Source organism: Manis javanica, chromosome 13 (genome assembly GCF_040802235.1).
Source record: "Manis javanica isolate MJ-LG chromosome 13, MJ_LKY, whole genome shotgun sequence".
Classification (NCBI taxonomy): Eukaryota; Metazoa; Chordata; class Mammalia; order Pholidota; family Manidae; genus Manis; species Manis javanica.
This window is the reverse complement of record NC_133168.1, coordinates 94,630,322-94,650,306: the sequence shown is the minus strand read 5'-3', so window position 1 is coordinate 94,650,306 and position 19,985 is coordinate 94,630,322. Positions and strand designations below refer to the sequence as shown.

Below are 19,985 nucleotides of genomic sequence, written 5' to 3'. Positions count from 1 at the left end.
CAGCCCTGGGATCTACTTGGGTACATCTGCAGTGGTGGTCAAGACATGAAGAGACACCCTGGGGTTTCTAATGAAGAAGTTTTGGTGTCTGATCATAATCTATAGGTGAAAGGAAATAAGGTTCACTTTCTGTTTGAACAGCCCTCCCCAGTGTTGCCGATGTGTGCCAGCCTGGGGCTTGGAGTGCCCCGCTCTTCCTCAGCACCTTACGGTGGGAGGACAACCTGGCGGAGGTCAGGGCCCCCCTGCATCAGAGAGTTTGAGGCTGGGGTGGGGTGGGCTGGGGCACACGATGTCCGCAGAAGGGGCAGAGCTTTGAGAAGAAAAAGCAGTGTGGTGGCAATCTGTTCAGCATTTATTACATTTTGCACAGGGATGACCCCAACCCCCAGGAACCATAAACCTCAGAGACAACACCCAGAGCACACTGCGCCTGGGGGGGCTATTTCTCAGGGATGAGGGGAGGAAGTTGTACAGGGGGCTCCCCTCTAAGCAAGTCCCAGGATCCTGTGACAGTCGGCTGCCCCTGCATCCTCGGATGCCTCTGCTGGGCACCAGGAGGCCGTGGTCCCTCGCAGCACTGCGCCGTGTCTATGTCCATCCCGGGAAAGGCCGGGCCTGGTGAGGACAGCCCCCACCTATTCCTGGAACCCTGTGGCTACGACTCGGTGGCTGACGGTGCCCAGGCAGGAGTTGGTGTCACGGTGGGAGGCCACCTGCCAAAGGGGAACATCCTCCACACGGTGGGGTGGCTTGCCTCTGTCCAATGGGCCACAAGCGAAGGGGATGGACACAACATGAAGGTGGCCAGGTGCACTGCAGCTACATACGGGTCCTTGAGGATACAGTGGCAGCCTGGGGAGCTGCCCGAGTCGGCTGACGGAGGAGGTGCCAGAGCAGCTGCCCCGGCAGAGGCTCAGGATGAGCAGCGGGAGGAGGAGGAGCAGCAGGCAGACTGGGGCCCTGGGGCGCCGGGTGCCGCCTGCCCGAAGGGGAAGAAGCTCTCCTCCACATGCAGCCAGGACACCAGCAGGGCCGAGGGCCTGATGACAGCAGCTACAGGGCCACACGAGTGATCAGAAGAGGCAGGTTATCCCAGGTTCCCCCCATTATCCTGCTTCCACCCCATCCCCACTGCCCTCTGGGCTCTGGGCTCTGTGCGGAGGGTCCTGTCAGTCATTAGCACCTGGGGGGTCCCTGTCTCGTGAAGGCTCCTGAGTGTCACCTACTCACAGAGGAGGAGGCTGGGTCCCAGAGGGGGAGGGGAACCACCCTTGCAGTCTGACAGGACTGGTCAGCAGTGGAGCTGGGACCCCAGCCCCACCGGTCTTTAGGACGCCCCAACAACCAGCATGGCCGGAAGCTTCCCTGAGGCTGAGGAGCAGCCCACCCCCTGCCGATCACCCCAGCCCAGAAACTCACCTGGCCCTGGCCCATAAGTTTAAATCTTGTGGGACCTGAAGAACTGTAACAGTCCCTTTCTGCCGGCCCTCTGGCCTGGGGGCTCCAGCTGGCAGGACAGGCCGTAGCTGCAGGACAGAGGGACATGGCAGCGGGCCCTTCCCCCAGAGCCTGCCGGCAGCTACAACCCACACCCCACTCCTGGCAGCCTCACCTCTGGTCCTCACCCAGGAGCTCCACTGTCCGGAAAAAGGACAGGAAGTGCTCCTTGGGCTCCAGGTCATACTGCCTGGCCAGGAACTTGTATGTGAGGATCTCCTCTAGGAAGTCAGTGGCCTGGGGTAGAGGAAGGACAGGATGCAGATGAGGAGGGGGTGAGGAGTGGGGCACTGGGGTGGTCCCGGATCTTTGCTCACGGAAACCCGCCTTCCTTCCAATGCCATCCAGCCCTGCCTGTTCCCACTGTTGGGTCTCCAGCTCCTCCTCCAGGAAGGTGGCCTTGATGCCACCCCATCCCCCACCTGACAAACCCATTAGTGTCCTGAGCTCTGCGTGTCTTAACTCTCTCAAAACACGTTAGACCCAAGGCATGGCCCGGACAAGGTCCTGCCCAGGGGGTCTTGACTACATCTTCACCTTTCATGGCTGGGCACTCAACTCTCTCTATTTTATACCATCACCCTGGAAGGCAGCAAGGCAGCCAAAGTACATCGGAAACAGCCCCCTGAGCCCAGAATGAGGCCGGAACGTCCCCACCCTTTCTCAAGGTGGAGGACCGCCAGGGCCCTCCAAGGGGCAGGCCTGTCCAGAAACAGCACCCGGGCCTTGCCCGGGCTCAAGGCTACCGAGAAACAGGGACTGCACTGGGGAGTTGAGGCCTCAGGTGGGAAGGCACTGCCAGCCCCCCATGTGCTTCCTGCCCTGAAGGAGCAGCATCCCTCCCCCTGGGCAGGGCCTGAGGGGGAGACCAGTCCTGCCCAGAAGCTGCCCCCTGGAGCCCTTAGTCCCACCTGCACTGGGGCCAGGACCGGGGCTTAGGTGGGTCCTTCTGGTATTCCTGTCGAAGAAGCCCAGGTCCTGGGGTGGAGGGGGGACTCAGGAGGGGGGTGGCTGGTGCTGAGAGGTCTGGGCTCACTGGGGGCTCTCTCCTCTCAAGCTCACCATCCTGCCCCCCTGAGCCCTGCCGGGTCACTCACGTCCTCATGATGTTCCTGTTGTTTCTCTAAGGCGTCGCGCAGGATCAGTCCGAGCAGTGGGACCATGCCCTGTGCCACCGGGGTGGGGAGGTGATGAGTCCCCGCCTGCCCCAGGGGTGCCCACAGAGCCTCCCCTGAACCCTACACCCGCAGCCCCCAGCTCCCTTGGACCACCCTGTGCGGCCTCCCCCCCTCCCTTCGCCCTGCTCTCCCCTCCTGGTCCCTCCCAGGGCTGGCTTTCGGCCATTCCCAGGACCTGTGGGCCGTGCACCTGTCCTCCAACTTCCCCCTGTACCCAGCTGCTCTCACCATCCTCCTGGTCACACCAGAGCTGGCAGCTTAGGGCTGGTGGGACCAGGAGCAGGTGCAGGGTCACCCCCACCGCCCTGACCCTGGCCGCGCCACTCTCACCTGCTTCTTCATATCCTGGGATGCCCTGGGGGACTGTGGCCATTTCCTCACCATGGCCCTCGCCTCCTGCAAGGTGCACGACACTCAGGTGCTCATGCTCCCCTCCCACGTGCCTCCCACAGCCAGACCGTGGTGGGTGGACGCCTTGCCCGAGCCCCTGGCACCTATGCTGTCCCCACCTCCAGCAGGCTCTCAGCCCAGAGCGACCCCAGCTCCAGCACACACTCATACTCTTGCGTGTCCTTGGGCCATGGCCACCGCCCTGAGAGGGTCAGGGGAGGTCCCTCTGCCTCCCAGGGTGCCCTGAGCACCCACTGTCACCCGGCTATCAGCATGGCTCCCCTCACATGACTCTGGGGGGCAAGAAGCTGAAGCCTTTCTTGTGCTCTCTGAACCCTGCTCACCAGGGCGGCCCACACCCCAGGGTGACGGCAACCCTCCATGTCCACATGAGGAGCCCGAGTCCACAGAGGGGCAGTGACAGGCTCAGAGGACCCAGGGGAGAAGCCAACCTTGCTCAGCCACAGGCCCCAACCCTGCTGCCCACGCCACGCCATCCCCAGCCCTGACTGGGGGTCTGTCCCCTGGGTCCTCACTGGATGCCAGGCCCACAGTCAAGTGGAGCCAGGGAGGGTGACAGACGAGGCCCTCATGGGCCTGGGGGACCCTACTTTCCCCATCAGCTTGCCCGGCTCACCCCGCACTCCTCGAGTCTTCCCCAAATCTGTGCCACAGCGTGGCAGAGGACTTGCCCCAAGGACCCCTCCCTTCCATACCTCCAGCCCCCATTTACCTCGAGTAGCTGCTTCCTTTTAAACCCCTTGTTCCTCTTTTTAAGTTTTTTGTAGATCCAGGAACTCTTCCTAAGGGGAGGGGAGAGGAGGAGGGACACATGCAGCCAGCAGGCGAGAGTCTCGGGGCCGACCCCTTTTCACGGGGATCCTAGAAGGCCCACTAGCCCGCAGGAGGCTTCCCACCACGGCCCTGAGCCCTGGGAATCCGTGGCCTGGGGAGGGGGCTGCGTGTTTCCACCCCGGGCCTCAATTCCCTGTTCTCCCGGGGGCGAATCTGCTTGGGGCCAGGTCGCCGTCCTTGGGGCAGAGACCTCCTGCTGCAGAGCACAAGCTCCAGATCTCCAATGGGCTTCACCCCACACCTGACATTGCAGGAAACTGATTCCTACACGGGTACCCCTGGCCTAAACCACAGGGGTCCCCAAGAGCCCGCCATCCCTGCCCCTAGGCTCTGCCACCTCCCAGGAAGTCCCAGCCCACTAAGGGACACTGCAAGATATAGGGGTGTCCCTGTCCACTCAGGTGCCCTGGTCCCAGGGACAGGACTACCCACCAGGACACATGTCCCCAGGTGCTCTTCAGTCGACGTACAGCAGGGCGCTGCAGGGCGAAGATGATGGCACGGAAGGACTCGAAATTGTTGAGAGCCAGACACTCCTGGGAGGGAAGACAGAGCTGAGAGCGTGGCCTGCTTCTCTGCTCTATTCCCCATGAACTCCTGTCCTAAAGGAGACAGACACCCAGGGAGCCCAGCACACCTGGTACCTGCTTAGCAGCCCTCCTGGGTGGAGGACTGTGGCTCAACCCAAGGAAGGGGCCAGGGATGGCTGTGCCCCCCCACCCCCGGGGCCTGCGAGTCCAGGTCCGCACACCCCTGGCAGGAGGGCCCAGGGACCGTGCAGGGTAGACCGCAGGCACCCATCCTGAGAGCTGGCAAAGGAGGGGACCCTCGGGGCCGTCCCATGACATACCTTGGTCACCTGGATCCAGAACTCCACCACTCGGGCCCTGTCCTGGGCTGTTGTGCTTGGACCCCCGAGGCAGGAGGAGATGACCAAATAAAACGTGGTACCAAAGTGCTTGATGATGTTAAGGATGTTGGGGGCCAGGAGCTCAATGTCTTCCATCAGTGGGTGTCTCTCTACGTAGGCCTTGCATTCACCATATTCAACCCTATTGTACAGCTCCTGGGGATGACAAGAGGTGTCATCCAGCTGTGCCCCTGGTGCCCCTGTTCCTAGGCAGGGTCACTGGTCAGAGCTGGTGCCAAGGCAGCTGGGGATGTCCTGTGAGCCTTGTGGCCGTCTGGACTTCAGACCCCGTCCACTGAGGCGCCCAGGACCGGATGCACAGGACCCCACAGTGATGGGGCACAGAGGGGCTTTGCTCACAGGCCCCCTTACTCATGTCCTCCCTGAGGCACAAGGCAGGTCACGCCTGCCCAGCCTGGGGCATCTGCCTCCCATGCTGCCACCCAGTGGATCCCGCTCCCCCCGCAGGTACAGTTTCCCCTGAAACAACTCCACCAGGACCTTTTTTGGTGTCTGTGTCTCCCACGCAGTCAGATCTATGGCAGGGGCCTCTGAAGTGTGGAGGCCATAGGAGCCTACCAGGCCAATGGCCCGAGGACCTAAGGCCCTGGCAGCACCTCCCTGAGCACCCCTCCCCTGCCCTGCCCCTCCCAGCCCGGCCAGGCCCTGCCCACCTTCCCTCCGCTCCTCCTCATTGGTCTGCAAGGATCCCTAAGGGCCGGCCCTACTGTCCCTGTGTGGTCAGTGAGGGCTTGGGGGTGAGGAGAGTCTCTCAGGGCACATGGTGAGTCCGTGGGGAAGCTGGGACGTGTGTGCAGATCACAGGAGTCCACGTCGGGACGGCAGGTCTGGGGCAGCCCGTGACACAGGGAAGGCCCACCCCCGACCCCGAGAGCCCGCTCCGCTCACCGCACACATCAGGGTCAGCTGCTCGGCCACCAGGCGGGGAGGAAACGCCAGGATGGTCTGCTCCTCCTCCCTCGGCAAATCCCGGGTGCTCACGTCACAGGGGCTGGTGGGCTCCGGGACCACCTCTGGCTCTTCCAGGCCCTGTGCCATTCCTGCAGGTGCCACGGGCCCCGCACCCGAGGACTCATGGGGCTCCAGCTCGGGGCCTGAGACCAGTCCTGAGATGTCCCAGGGTCTCGCAGCACAGGAGCTGGTGGGCTCTGGACCTGGACCTGGCTCTGCCATGCCTGGTGCCATTCCAGCAAGTGCCCTGGGCCCCAGGCCCGACGGCTCATTGGGCTCCAGCTCAGGGCCTGGCCCCTGTGCTGAGGCCTCTTCTGGGACATTCTCCGACTCTGCAGGGGCTGAAGCAGGTGACACCTCCCGTGGCTCCAGCACAGGGGTCTCAGGGAGCTCCTGGATGGGCTCTAACCACGAAGCCGGCCCTCTCCGTGTCTCTGGAGCCAGGTTCATCTGCCGTAGGTCTGGAGCAGGGCACAGAGAAATGGTCACCCTGGGCCTGATTCCCTGCGCCTTACAATCACAGAAATCTCTCACTACCTTGAAGGGAACCCCTGTCCGGGAAGCCCACCCTACATGGTCCTCTGGCCGCAGCCCCTCACCTTCCAGCTCTCCCACTGTGGGCCCCAGGTGCTCCTCCTGGACCAAGTGGTGGAGGACTTGGTCCTCCAGGGTGGATGAAAGCTGGCTTGCATTGATGGCGCAGGGCACATGCTCGGGCTCCCAGGCAAGGCGCCTAGCCCATCCAATCCTGGGGCTGGGGTAAGGCCTGGGGGTGGCAGAGTGAAAAGCCTGGTCTTACCCGCCACACTGCCCTCCCGGTGCGCCCTTGTGTGGGCCTGGCCGCTGTGCACTCCCCTGCCTGTCCAGGCACCTGCCCCTCCCCCTTCCTTACCCTGCATGTCTGTCCTGAGACCCCATCCTCTCCCATCCTCCCGAATAGGAAGTCCCCAGTCGTCAGCCCGCCCATGGGAATCCAAAGATGAGTGACCTGCTGGGCCCTGCTGTGCGCCCCCTGCTCCAAGGCCTACATGCCTCCTCCACCCGTGTTGTGCACACAGACAGTGCCCCCTCCTGGCCCAGTGAACGCTCACTTTCTCAGATCCTCCTCTGGCCCCTTGTCATGCCCCCCATTGCATGAGGAGGCGGTGAGGGTATCACCCGGGATGCTTCCCGGCTGTGACCTGCGGATGACGCCTGAAGTGACTGCCCGACTCCACTCGGGACGGGGTCCCAGTACTGTGTCTGCTTCCTTCACTCAGTTATGCTAAGTGACCCCAAAGGGTCTGCACAATGTGGGTGCTGCATACCTATTGTGGCTGAAGGAAGTCCTACCTGAACCTTCCCAGGTACCCCTCTGCTGTCCCCAGAGGTCCCTCATGTGGCCATGATGAGGAGAAGGACCGGGCACAGCCACAGAGAATCGTGAGCCTCCATTCCAAAAGGCTGCTTCCCATGTGCTTTTCCAAAGGAGCCAGGCTCCAAGCCACTGATGGGTGAGGCCTAAGGCTTTTCATTCGGTAAAGAGAAGTAAGCTCCGACGTGGCCCAGCTTGGCTGGCAGTCCTTTCTGCACTGCCAGGCACTAGGGGAGCCCCTCTAAGGTCCTCCCGTATTCCCCATGGGCACCCTAACAGGCTGATCGCCAGCCACCCTGCCTGTCAGGGGAGCACGCTGAGGCTCAGGCACATGAGGGGACACTCAAGACACCGCGGATTGTGGGCAGAATTCCGACTGTGCCGAGGAGGGACTGGATGCTCACCGGGGGAGCCACTGGCCCATGGCTGGCTGGTCAGCATCCTTTGCAGAGAGTAGGGGCCAAGAAGCATTCCGGCTGAGGGTTGCCCCTGAAGATGACCTTGCCCTGAACAGTCCCTGCTTCTCTTTCACACGTGTGGGCTGGTCAGCGTCGTCGGGAGGGAGGGTGGCCTCTGAAGCGCTCCGGCTGGTGTTTGGAGCTGGTTCCACTTGTCCCGTGCGCTTTCTCCCCTTCCTCCTCACGCCTGTCCAGGGAGCCCTGTGCCTGGGGACCTCAGTCCCATGGACAGATGGCTCAGGTTCACGCTGAGGGGGGCAGCAGGGAGATAGTCAGTGGGAAACCCAGGAACCACCAGGACAAGGGAGGTTTGCAGCTCACCCGAGAGCCCCCAGCCCCGTGGGATGCAAGCAAGGAGCGACATGGGGTGCCCCCGGGAGCGAGGTTCTAGGCCCTCTGGAGTGGGTCTGTTGACCAATCTCGTGGGGCAGCCCTGGGAGGGCCCTGGCAGGTTACGAGGCTTGGAATGGGGTCCTGGGGTGTAGGCAGCCTGCCCCTGGTCCAGGGAGATGGAGTAGGTAAATCCACCCAGCAGCTCCTCCTTGCTCCCCAGGGTGGAGCTCTGCAAAGCCAGAGCCTGGTAGCAGGTGAGGAGGCACCCGGGGCTGCGTGGACCTCCCCGCAGGGGGCAATGTGGAACCCGAGATCAGGCACACATGGCCATCTGCTTAGACATCCAGTCCCTGGGGGAAGGAGAGGACACCACCCGGGCTCAGGATTAACATGTGGGTGGAAGTACCTGGTCCCAACACTCACCTCCACTACTGAGTGTTAAGATCAGAGCTGTGACACTGACTGCCCACCTGCTCCCCAGCCTTCAGTCCCCCCATGCCCCATGCCCACTGCACATGCACAAGGAGCCAGGGGAAAAAGTTCAGCCCGGGATGTATCACACAGTGTCCTGGTCCTGGAGGGGCCCTCTCTAGGGCTGCCCTCTGTTACCTCGGGGCTCCTCGGGAGACACGGACAGAGGCGTTGGAAGTGTTCTCTCAGCCAATGCCCACAGCGAGCAGTAAGACTCTCCCTCTCAGGTTCCTTGACTCCCACGCCTTCAGAAGGCTCCGCACAAGACCGCATGTTGCTCTGTCGAGCGCCTCCGGTCAAGTGAGCCCAACTGGGGTCTGCGACCAGGAGCTGGGTTCCGTCCGTGTCACAATTCAGGTTCTACTGGGTGTGTCTTCAGTGACATCACTTCTTCAAGGGTCCATTTCCTGGGCCGCTCCCTGAATTCAGACTCGCCAACATGCCCGTCTGGGCTGCTGACTGTCCACCATTCTGGCCCTTGCCATGCATGAGTACACATATCTCCACCAGATCCCTCCCCTTGCTCTTTGGCAATGACACCAGGGTCCCAGCTCTGAGGAGACAAGAGCTGAGCTCAGGCCGCTTTTTGTCACCAGTTCCCTGTCCTGCTGAAGCCATAGCACCTCCCAGGAGCTGCCCAATGTCCAAAGCTGCACAGGGAGGGTCATGCCAGACATTCCTCCATAGGGACATCCCCAGGGATACATGGATGACCCCTCCAGCTCCTGGGGGCTGGTGTCACGTGTGTGCGACGCACAGACTCAGAGATGGTGGAATGCCAACAAGGCTTGGCACGGAGCGTGGAACAGTACGCAAGTCAGGCTGGGGTCCGGGCCTTGTGATCTTGGCAGGTTAGTCCCCCGCTAGGCCGTTTTCAGGTGTGCACCTGGAAGGGGCAGCAATGAGAGGGGATCCATGTGTTGCCATTTACTGGCATCCACCTTCCAAAGGTCCAGGCTGCTCTCAAACTAGGTGCTTTTCAGACCAATCAGTTAATGGGTCAGAGTAGCACACTGGAAATGAGGTCTATGCTCTGAAATCCGAGGTGGTCTACCAGGTTGCTGTGCCCTTTGTGTGTTGGGGCTGGAGGAGGGTCCAGGTACAGCACCTCATTCATCACCTTAGGAGAGCTAGGCATACCCACATGATAGAGTTCTAGAAACTTCTTGAAGACGAAAGTCCCCTGAATTTTTGTTGGATTTATTTCCCACCTACTGACACATGACTGCTCTATCACTGTGCTTAGACAAGTTGTATTTCCTGATCACTGTGTCCAATCGGCGTAGTGCCATCAATGGGATGGGCCAGTGAGACGGCTGCTGGAAGGAAAAGGAGAAGAAGTTTCCTTCTGACTCAGTGACAGCCTAAGTCTGGAGGTCTGATATGCCTCTGAGATAGTTTTTTCTCCTTGCCGGCTTAAAGCTGACTGCCCTGCTGGTCTTTACTCACAGGAAGAGAACAAAGAGCATTTTCCTGACAAATACTTACACACTGGGTGCTTGGGGACCAAGTGATGAACCCCCATGTGCAGCAGTAACTGCAATCTGAGACACTCCAATCACGGTAACGATCATGCACTGTCATCTCCAAGATTCGTCCGTTTTCTGAGTAGGCCACGTGAGTGACTTCAATAAGGGCCTGTGGAAATCACCACCCGACATCTTCCAAGGCCTTGGTGGTCACTCCAGTCTGTAACCTCTCCCGGAAGGCAGTACTGCTTTCAGTATATACTTTGGAGGGAGTTCTAGAGGCTTGTACTTGCCCTGCCACACAGCGTGAACTCCTGGCCGGCACAGTCCCCTGTGGCTAGCAAGGAGGAAGCCGGGAGCTCTGCGTCCCTGACAGCTCGGCCCTGTGGCCTCTGACACTGAAGGAGCGGCCTTGCGGGCACTTGGTCGGGGGGTCGGGGGTGCTGCTCCTGATACCAAGACCCGCTCCTCGTCCCTGAGGTGAAATCACAAAACACAGTGACAAGGTTTTGAGGAAAGGAAAGAATAGTTTACTGACTTGCTAGTAAATGAGGGAGTGGCAGGCTCCTGCCTTAGAGAACCGCCGTCCTCCTGACACACAAGTGGTCAGGGCTTTTCAAGGGGAAATGGTAGGAGAGAGGCTGGGGTGCAGACACATGAAGTAGCAGCCTGCAAGGGTCCAAAGCAGACATTCCTGCGCCAATTCACTAGCGCTTTGTTTTTCTCTTTTGCTCCTTCTTAGTCCCCTGTGACCGGATGCTTTTTGAGTCCCTTTTTTAGTGAACTTTACTGGCCTTAATTCTCTCTCATCCCGCTCATATCTATTTTTCTGCCTAACACTCCCAAGACTGACCAGCCTCTCTGTAAACATCCCATACACGTGCTAACAGGCCCTTCAGGTCTACAGTGTGTGACACCCAGGCAGGAATCCTGGCTATAATTTCCATTTTCTCCACACGATCCTGCTCCTTTCAACAAAAAGATGGAGGGCCTGGGTCAGCCCTTCATAAACATAGCTACTTGACCAGTGGCGGCAAGAAGAATTTCTTCTATCCCTGAGGTTCCCTTAGCTGGAGTAAGAAACAGATTGACATGAGACAGATTAACAGGAGAAAAAGTAACAAAATTTAATTAAGTACATCCAGGGAAGCCATAAACATCTGTTCCACAGACAGGGTGTGGGTAAAATTGCAATATTTGCAGACTCTCTTGTCCTGGCTTTAGTGCATGTCCGTATCAACAGGGGTTTCCAAGGGCTGGAGCGAAGTAGTCCGTCTCCATCAGTGGGTGATTACGTGGGCGAGCGAGGGCTTATCTGGACCAGAGAGCTTGGTGGGAGTATTGGCTCTCTTCCACTGCAGCAGGAGAGAGAGATGCAGGGCGACTGCTTGTAGGCAATAAACGGCTTTTGAATACTATTTCTCCCTTTGCCTGATTTCGCTTTCAAAGGTGTTTTGCCCTGGGATCTCCCCTCCCTGGAGTTACGCAGGAGAATGAGGTCTGTGTGTCATCTTGAACCAAGGAGAAGGGGTGAGGGTCTGCGACCTCAAAGGGAAAGGGATATAATTCACAGGAATATAAAACAGAAAACATCTGATAAAATACTTTATGGGACCCAGAAACAATGAGGGGGCAGAACGGGGAATTATAACACACTAAAATGATACCGGGGTTCTTGTTCCCAGAGTCAAAGAATGAACTTCACAAACACTGGTCAAGGTAGGAAAGAAAGCCAGGGAGGCTTTTATTAAGAGAGAAGGTGGGAGAAAAGAGCTCCTGGGGCATGCAGGAGGTGGGGGGACAAGAGAGTCCATGGCAGCCGGCCCTTCCCACCCGCTCTCCGCGGGTGCCCTCCCTCCCCCAGCCCTTTCGCTGCCCCATCGTGACCACCTGCGGCTGCCGGGCCTCATCCCTGAGCCCCACACGCGTCCGGGGGCTGGGGGTGGCGGTGGGCACACCTGTCTTCAGCTTGGCATCCTCGCCCATAGCGCCAACCCGCGTGCAGGCCGGCGGTTCCCCCACCCCGCAGGCAGGCCTTGGGTTCCCTCCGCAGCGCGGGAGCCCCTAAACCCTGCGCTCCGATCGCCTCCACTCGCCCCCGCCCGCCGGCCAGCGCCGGCCTTAGACACCCCGTCCCCGGGCCCGGGCTGCGCCCCCGGAGGCAGGGCTTTTCCCCTCCTGGCCACGGTAGGGAGGTAGGCCAGGCCCGGCCCCACATGAGGGGACCACCGCCCCTGGGCCCATGGGCGCGCCCGTCTTTCGAGGGTGGTGTCCGTGGCCTCGAGACCCGCCCCCCACCCGGGCACGGAGCGGGCCGAACGCCCCAGGCCACCGGCGGCCCTGGGCACCCTGCTGCCGCGCGTCCCGCGCTGCTCTCCCGCAACAGCAGGTGCGCTCTGCATGTGCCGGGGCGCCCGCGCGGAAGACACGCAGAGGCAGAGGAACCGGGCCGCGCGCTCACACCCTTCTCCATGCATAATGATGAAAGTATAAAGTCACCAAGAAGATATATTAAAGCACCTACTAAAAGCACCCCAAAATGCTAACAGAAAGAAAAGAAAAACTAATATAACTAAACGGAAAGCACAGACAAGTCCATCAATCTACTTGGATATGTCAACACTTTTTTTCTCAGTAACTGATAGGACAAGTAGATAAAACACTCAGCAAAGATGCAGAAAAACTGAATGGTATCCACCAACTAGGTCTAGTTAACACTAATACAACATTCCACTCCACAACAACAGAATTTTCAGGAGCATATAACATCTTGACACATAGATCACAAAACTGAACTAAATTTAAAAGAATTGAAGTCATACAAAATGTTTTTTCTCTGACCTCTGACTGTAGTGCATTAAATCACAAATCGGTAATAAAACGATATCTAGAAAATCCCCAATCCCTTGAAAATTAAATAACTTAATAACAGGTGAGTTTTTTACAATAGCCAAGTAATGGAAGCAACCTAAGTGTCCCTCACTAGATGAATGGATAAGGAACTTGTGGTGCATATACACAATGGAATATTATTCAGCCATAGGAAGAAAACGAATCCTACCGTTTGCAACACCATGGACGGAGCTAGAGGGTATTACGCTCAGTGAAATAAGCCAGGCGGAGAAAGACAAGCACCAAATGATTTGACTCGTGTGGAGCATAAGAACAAGGCCAAAACTGAAGGAACAAAACAGCCGCAGACGCACAGAACCCAAGAATGGACTGACAGTTACCAAAGGGAAAGGGACTCGGGAAGGTGGGTGGGGAGGGAGGGAGGGACAAGGGGAATGAGGGGCATCAGGGTCAGCACACATAAGGCCGGGGGCGCGTGGGGAGGGCGGTAACACGGTGACGACAAGTAGTGACTCTACAGCGTCTCACTACGCGGATCGTCAGTGACTGTAATGGGGTGTGTGGGGGGGACTGGATAATGGGGGGAACCTAGTAACCACATTGTTGCTCATTTGATTGTGTATTAAGGACACCTAAATAAATTAATTAAAAACTAACGCGTGGGACGTGTCATGAAAAATTAGAAAGTATATCGAAGAAAATGAAAGCCCCCGCCTGACGGCCCTCGCGGCCAATGAGCGCGCAGGTCGCCAGCAGGCCCGCCTCCGACTGACGGCACTCGTGGCCAGTAAGCAAGGCGGCACCGCGGAGCAGGCAGCCATTGGGCGAGCGCGCGGATCCAGTGAGCCCGGCGGCTGCCGAGTAGCTGCAGGCGCCGCCGTCGCCACATTCAAGAGTCGGTGGCCTCGCGAGCGCCGTAGGCAGAGGCAGCTCCCGCGGCTCCGTCCATGCTCCGAGCCGCCGTCCCGTCCGCGCAGCGGGCCCCGCGGAGACCACGTCAGGATGGACCCGCGCTGTGCTCGGCTGCGCCTTCCTCCCGGCGGACCTGCGGCCGAGCGTCCCGGGCGGGCCCCGCTTCAGGGGTGAAGGCGACAGCGACGGCTCTGCGGGCCGGAAGGTAGGTGGCCGCGGGGCGCGGCGGGGCCCGGACGGGGCGCGGGGACCTGTGCCTCGGCCTGCGGGCGCGGGGGAGCCGGTGAGGGTGCGGCCGTGCGAGGGCTCGGCGGGCGGCGCGGGTGGTGGGTCCTCGCTGGGCCCGGCCGGGGGCCGCGCCGCCGCCCTGCCGCCGCCTCTCGGGACGGGGGTCCGGGGGCCGCGCAGGCGGGAGGCCGGAGGGCGTCTTGCCGCGTGTGGAGGTTCTCGGCGGCGGCCTCGAGGGCGAGGGCCGGGCGAGCTGAGGGGCCCGGCGGGACCCGCGGCGGGGCGGCGGGGGTCGGGCCGCCGGATGCCGCGCCTTCGGAATTAGAAGTGTTTCCCGAGGTGCCTGTCGTCCTTGCCGTTGGGGATTCCCGATTCAGTTTCCTTGCCGGTAATTGGTCTGTTCAGGTTTTGTTTCTTCCTGGGTCAGCCGTGGAAGGTTGCATTTTTCTAGAAAGCTGTCCATTTCTTCTAGAATATCCAGTTCGTTACCATCTAACTTTTCATAGTATTCTCTCATAATTCTCTCTTAATTCTGTGGTGTCAGTTCTGATTTTTCCTTTCTCATTTCTGATTCTGTTCATGTGCGTTGACTCTCTTTTTTTCTTGGAAAGTCTGCCTAGGGGTTTAGTATTTTGTTTATTTTCTCGAAGAACCAGCTCCTGCTTTCATTGATTCTAAATAGTTTTATTCTTCTCTATTTTATTTATTTCTACTCTACTCTTTATTATGTCCCTCCCTCTACTGACTTTGGGACTCAGTTTTTCTTCTTTGTCTAGTTTGGTTAATTGTGAGTTTTGAGTGTTCATATGGGATTGTCCTTCTTTCCTGAGGTAGGCCTGTGGTGCAGTATACTTCCCTCTCAGCGGTGTCTTTGCTGCATCCCACAGATTTTGCGTTGTTGAATTATTGTTTTCATGTCTCTCCATATATTGCTGGATCTCTATTTTTATTTGGTCATTGAGTCTCTGGTTATTTAGGAGCATGTTGTTAAGCCTCTACGTGATTGTAGGCTTTTCCGTCGTCTGTGTGTAATTTAATTCTAGTTTCATACCCTTGTGGTCTGAGAAGCTGGTTCGTACAATTTCAATCCTTTTGAATTTACTGAGGCTCTTTTTGTGGCCTAGTATATGATCTGTTCTTGAAAATGTGCCATGTGCCCTTGAGAAGAATGTGTATCCTGCTGCTTTTGAGTGGAGAGTTCTGTAGATGTCTGTCGGGTCCATCTGTTCCAATGTGTTGTTCAGTGCCTCTGTCTCCTTACTTATTTTCTGTCTGGTTGATCTGTTCTTTGGAGTGAGTGGAGTGTTGAAGTCTCCTAAAATGAATGCATTGATTCTATTTCCCCTTTTAATTCTCTTCGTATTTGTTTCACATATGTAGGTTCTCCTGTGTTGGGTGCGTAGATACTTATAATACTTATATCCTCTTGTTGGATTGACCCCTTTATCATTATGTGATGTCTGTCTTTTTCTCTTGTGACTGTCTTTGTTTTAAAGAATACAATAAAGTTTTGTCCAATACAAGTACTGCAAAACCTGCTTTTTTCTCCCTATTAGTTGCATGAAATAATCTTTTTACATCCCTTGACTTTTAGTCTTTGTATGTGCTTTGGTACGAAGTGAGTCGTCTCTTGTAGGCAGCATATAGATGGGCCTTTTTTTTTTTTATCCATTCAGTGCCTCTGTGTCTTTTGATTGGTGCATTCAGACCATTTACATTTAGGGTGATTATCAATAGGTATGTCTTTATTGCCACTGCGGGCTTTAGGTTCATGGTGACCAAAGGTTCAAGGGTACCTTCCTTACTATCTAAGAATCTATCTTAACTCAGTTAAGTATGCTATTACAAACAATCTAAAGGAGGCTGTTTTTTAAATTTTCCCTCCTCATTCTTTATATATTAGGTGTCATATTCTGTACTCTTTGTCCCCTTTTGTTACTTCTGGTGACAGCTATTTAATGTTAGGAACACTTCCATCTGTAGCAGTCCGTCGAAAATACACTGTAGAGATGGTTGGTGGGAGCTAAATTCTCCAGCTTTTCCTTATGTAGAAATTGTTTAATCCCTCCTTCAAATTTAAATGATAATCTTTTTTCCCATTTTTTATTAAGTTGTTATTAGTATTTTTTGGTATCAAGCTTCAGTTACATGAGCAACATTATGTTTACTAGACTCCCCCCATCATCAAGTCCCCCCCACATACCCAATTACAGTCAGTGTCCATCAGCGTAGTAAGATGCTATAGAATCCCTACTTGTCTTCTCTGTGTTGTACAGTACAGCCCTCCCTGTGGCCCCCCTATATTGTCTGCTAATAGTAATGCCCCTTTTCTTCCACTGATCCCTCCCTTCCCACCCATCCTCCCCAGTCCCTTTCCCTTTGGTAACTGTTAGTCCATTCTTGGCTTCTGTGAGTCTGCTGCTGTTTTGTCCCATCAGGGTTTTTTTCTTTGTGGTTATACTCCACAAATGAGTGACATCATTTGGTACTTGTCTTTCTCTGCCTGGCTTATTTCACTGAGCATAATACCCTCTAGCTCCATCCATGTTGTTGCAAATGGTAGGTTTTTCTTCTTCTTCTGGCTGTATAATATTCCACTGTGTATATGTACCACATCTTCTTTATCCATTCATCTACTGAGGGACACTTTGGTTGCTTCCATTTCTTGGATAATGTAAATTGTGCTGCGATAAACAGGGGTGCATATGTCTTTTTCGAACTGGGCTGCTGCATTGTTAGGGTAAATTCCTAGGAGTGGAATTCCAGGGTCAATGGTATTTGTATTTGGAGATTTTTGAGGAACCTCCATACTGCTTTCCACAGTGGTTGAACTAATTTACATTCCCACCAGCTGTGTAAGACAGTTCCCCTTTGTCCACATCCTCGCCAACATTTGTTGTTTTTCGTTTGGATAGTGGTCATCCTTACTGGTATGAGGTGATGTATCATTGTGGTTTTAATTTGCATTTCTCTGATGATTATCGATGCGGAGCACCTTTTCATGTGCCTGTTGGCCATCTGAATTTCTTCTTTGGAGAAGTGTCTTTTCTAATCCTGTGCCCATTTTTTAAATGGATTATTTGCTTTTTGTCTGTTGAGGTTCGTGAGCTCTTTGTATATTTTGGATGTCAACCATTTGTTGGATATGTCATGTATGAACATATTGTCCCATACTGTTGGATGTCTTTTTGTTCTGTTGATGGTGTCCTTTGCTGTACAGATGCTTTTCAGCTTGATATAGTCCCATTTGTTCATTTTTGCTTTTGTTTCCCTTGCCTGTGGAGATATGTTCATGAAGAAGTTGCTCCTGTTTCTGTCCCGGAGATTTTTTCCTGTGTTTTTTTCTAAGAGTTTTATGGTTTCATGACTTACATTCCGGTCTTTGACCCATTTTGAGTTTCCTTTTGTGTATGGGTTTAGACAATGATCCAGTTTCATTCTCTTACATGTAGCTGTCCAGTTCTGCTAACACCAGCTGTTGAAGGGGCTGTCATTTCCCCATTATAAATCCATGGCTCCTTTATCGTCAATTAATTGACCGTATATGTTTGGGTTAATATCTGGAATCTCTATTGTGTTCCACTGGTCTGTGGGTCTGTTCTTGTGCCAGTACCAAATTGTCTTGATTACTGTGTCTTTGTAGTAGATCTTGACTTTTTATGAAGATCTACTAAAATCTGAAGTTTGGAAGTGACATTCCCCTGACTTTATTCTTCCTTCTCAGGATTGCTTTGGCTATTCGGGGTCTTTTGTGTTTCCCTGTGAAGTTTAGAAGGATTGATTCTGGTTTGTTGAAGAATGCTGTTGGTAGTTTGATAGGGTTTGCATTTGAATCTGTAGATTGCCTTAGGTAGGATTACCATTTTGACAATATTAATTCTTCCTAGGTTACTCACAAGTATCCCAAACCTAAAGTCTTCCAAACGTAGTCCATTATCTTCCTCTGCCCACAACTTTCTTACCAGTATCAGTTCCTGTCCCCCAGCCATCCCAGGAAGAGACCGAGGAGACGGCTGTGCCTTCCATCCTGCACATAGCGAGTCAGGCCCAGTTCCAGTGACTTTGTTCTTTCTCACGTCTGTGTCTCCTCTCAGTTCTCACCACCACACTGGGTTTCCAAGCCCTCACCGTCTCTCACCTAAGCTGTGCAGTGGCCTCCTACTTGACCCCCAATCCTTCAGTGCCTTCCACTTAAATTCTTTCCCCTCACTACTGTAGATGACCTACCTATAAGAAAGTGATCATATTTCACTGCTCAAAATACTTCTCTGACCCTGTATTGCATATGAAATAGAGTCTGCACTTCTTAATAAGTTACATGGGGCTCTTTGGCTCCTTCTGCTTGTCCCTTCTCTAGGGTAAAAATAGCAAACTAAGAATATAGGCATTCTTCAGTGAGATCATTTAAAGTCCAAGAAACCAGGAGTAACTGGCCTGGAATGGTTGAGTATTCCTCAGTTAAAGGAAGGTCTCTCAGCATACCCTTGTCTTTATTGTGTTTAGTAAATCACGTCATGGTAAGACTCACTTAAACCCTGCTTAAAGGGCCAGCTTATTTTTTTACCTTTACCTATATGCTGTTTTTCCTCCTCCATCCCCATATCAAGTAATTTGTGGACTGTACAGTTCACTTAGCAAGCTAGCCAAGCCATAACAGCACAGTAAGACAGGAAAGATTCTATCTTAAAGCTAAGATTGCATTTCAAAACCCAGGAAGTGAAGAAGTAAGATTTTTAGTGTCCTGCCAATGGGTTTCAACCCTTGGTAAGTTCGCTATGGATTCAACGTGACCAAAGAAATTACAGTAAAATGTTCTTGGGGTGAAAAGGGTCACACCCAACTTTATTTCCACTGTGGCAGGTCAGTCCCTAACATCCCACCCAATCAGAGCGATTCTGCATGCAGCAGGCGCGTCTCTGCCTCTGGGCCTCCCTGCCTACACAGCCATCCCACACAGCCATCCTCTGGGCCTCTGACCTCAGTGCTGCCACCACTCCAGCCTCTGCTCTGCTCTCCTACAGCCTCGCAGCTGTGTCACTGTGTCACCCAGAGCACTGGGTGGGAGCTCTTTTATATAGAGTCAGTAGCAACCTATTGCCCACATGAGTGGTGAGCTAGCCGACTAGGCCCAGGTGCGAATCCTGGCCACAGGAACATTCATTTTATCCACACTTAACACAGTCTTTAGCGGACATACAGTAACTCAGCCCACCTTGGAGGCAGGGAGGGCAGTCTTAACTGATATGGTCCCCAACCAGGAAGCTGCTCTCCTGGAGGGAATCTGACCAGTGCATTTTTTGTGTTAAGCTAATTTTGCAGAATTACACAGAGGACTGATAAGAAACTTCATGTCTCATCTTGAGGCCACTTAACAAGTCCACACCCCTAGCCCTTTGTCACATTCCTGAAAAAAATCTTTAAAAGGGGGACCCCCACCCTTTCAGTGCGCCTCCCTCTCTGAGGTAGGTCACACTCCCCTCTCTCTGAGTGTGCACTTTCTCTCTGTAAATAAAACCTTTACTCTACTTCACTGCTGTGTCTCTGCCCCTCAGTTCTTTGCTGCTGCAGGGACAAGAACTGAGGAGAATGCACAACACCCTCCTAACAGGAGTCCCAGCCCAGGGGAGGGGTGGGGGAAGGAGAAGGCTGGGAGGGCGGGGGGAGAGGGGTGCGAGCATGGGAGCAGAGAGCTTGGGGAGTGTGGAAGGGAAGCCTGGAGGAGGAACTAGGAGGGAATGGCAGCTGGGGAGGGAAGCCGCGGAGCCTCGGTGCTGGTGAGGCAGGGACCGTGGGCGCAGACAGAGCAGGGTGAGGGCCTCCGGAATAAAACCCCTACTGAAACTCCATATTAGACAAGTAAGCAAAGTCAGTCACATTCATTGTCTAAAGTAATATAATCTCTTGTGTGAGATTAATTAAAACTAAAAAGCCCAAGTAACTTGGCCTGAAGTGTTTGAATATCGCGCACATAAGAAAAGACCACAGCATAGCCCATGTCTTCACTGTGTCAATTAAATAAGGCTATTGTAAAATGTACCGTCGCCTGCTAAAAGGCCCGGCTTATTTTCTTTATCTACCCAGATGCTGCTTTTCTTCCTCTAG

General features: G+C 55.0%; 2 protein-coding genes across 2 annotated transcripts; both read right to left on the bottom strand.

Annotated features, from left to right (window-relative positions):
* Window positions 1-1,425: 1,425 nt before the first annotated feature.
* Window positions 1,426-3,005, bottom strand: LOC140845677 (ral-GDS-related protein-like). Its single transcript, XM_073220400.1, has 3 exons — window positions 2,598-3,005; window positions 1,616-1,737; window positions 1,426-1,529 (listed from the first exon to the last, which is right to left on the bottom strand). The coding sequence occupies exons 1-3, from the start codon at window positions 2,661-2,663 to the stop codon at window positions 1,442-1,444; spliced, it is 276 nt and encodes a 91-aa protein (XP_073076501.1). The 5' UTR covers window positions 2,664-3,005; the 3' UTR covers window positions 1,426-1,441.
* Window positions 2,970-11,876, bottom strand: LOC140845429 (uncharacterized). The gene is made up of 8 exons (XM_073219508.1): window positions 11,724-11,876; window positions 11,186-11,245; window positions 7,564-7,601; window positions 5,743-6,571; window positions 4,774-4,989; window positions 4,356-4,459; window positions 3,802-3,871; window positions 2,970-3,074 (listed from the first exon to the last, which is right to left on the bottom strand). The coding sequence occupies exons 1-8, from the start codon at window positions 11,874-11,876 to the stop codon at window positions 2,970-2,972; spliced, it is 1,575 nt and encodes a 524-aa protein (XP_073075609.1).
* Window positions 11,877-19,985: the final 8,109 nt, after the last annotated feature.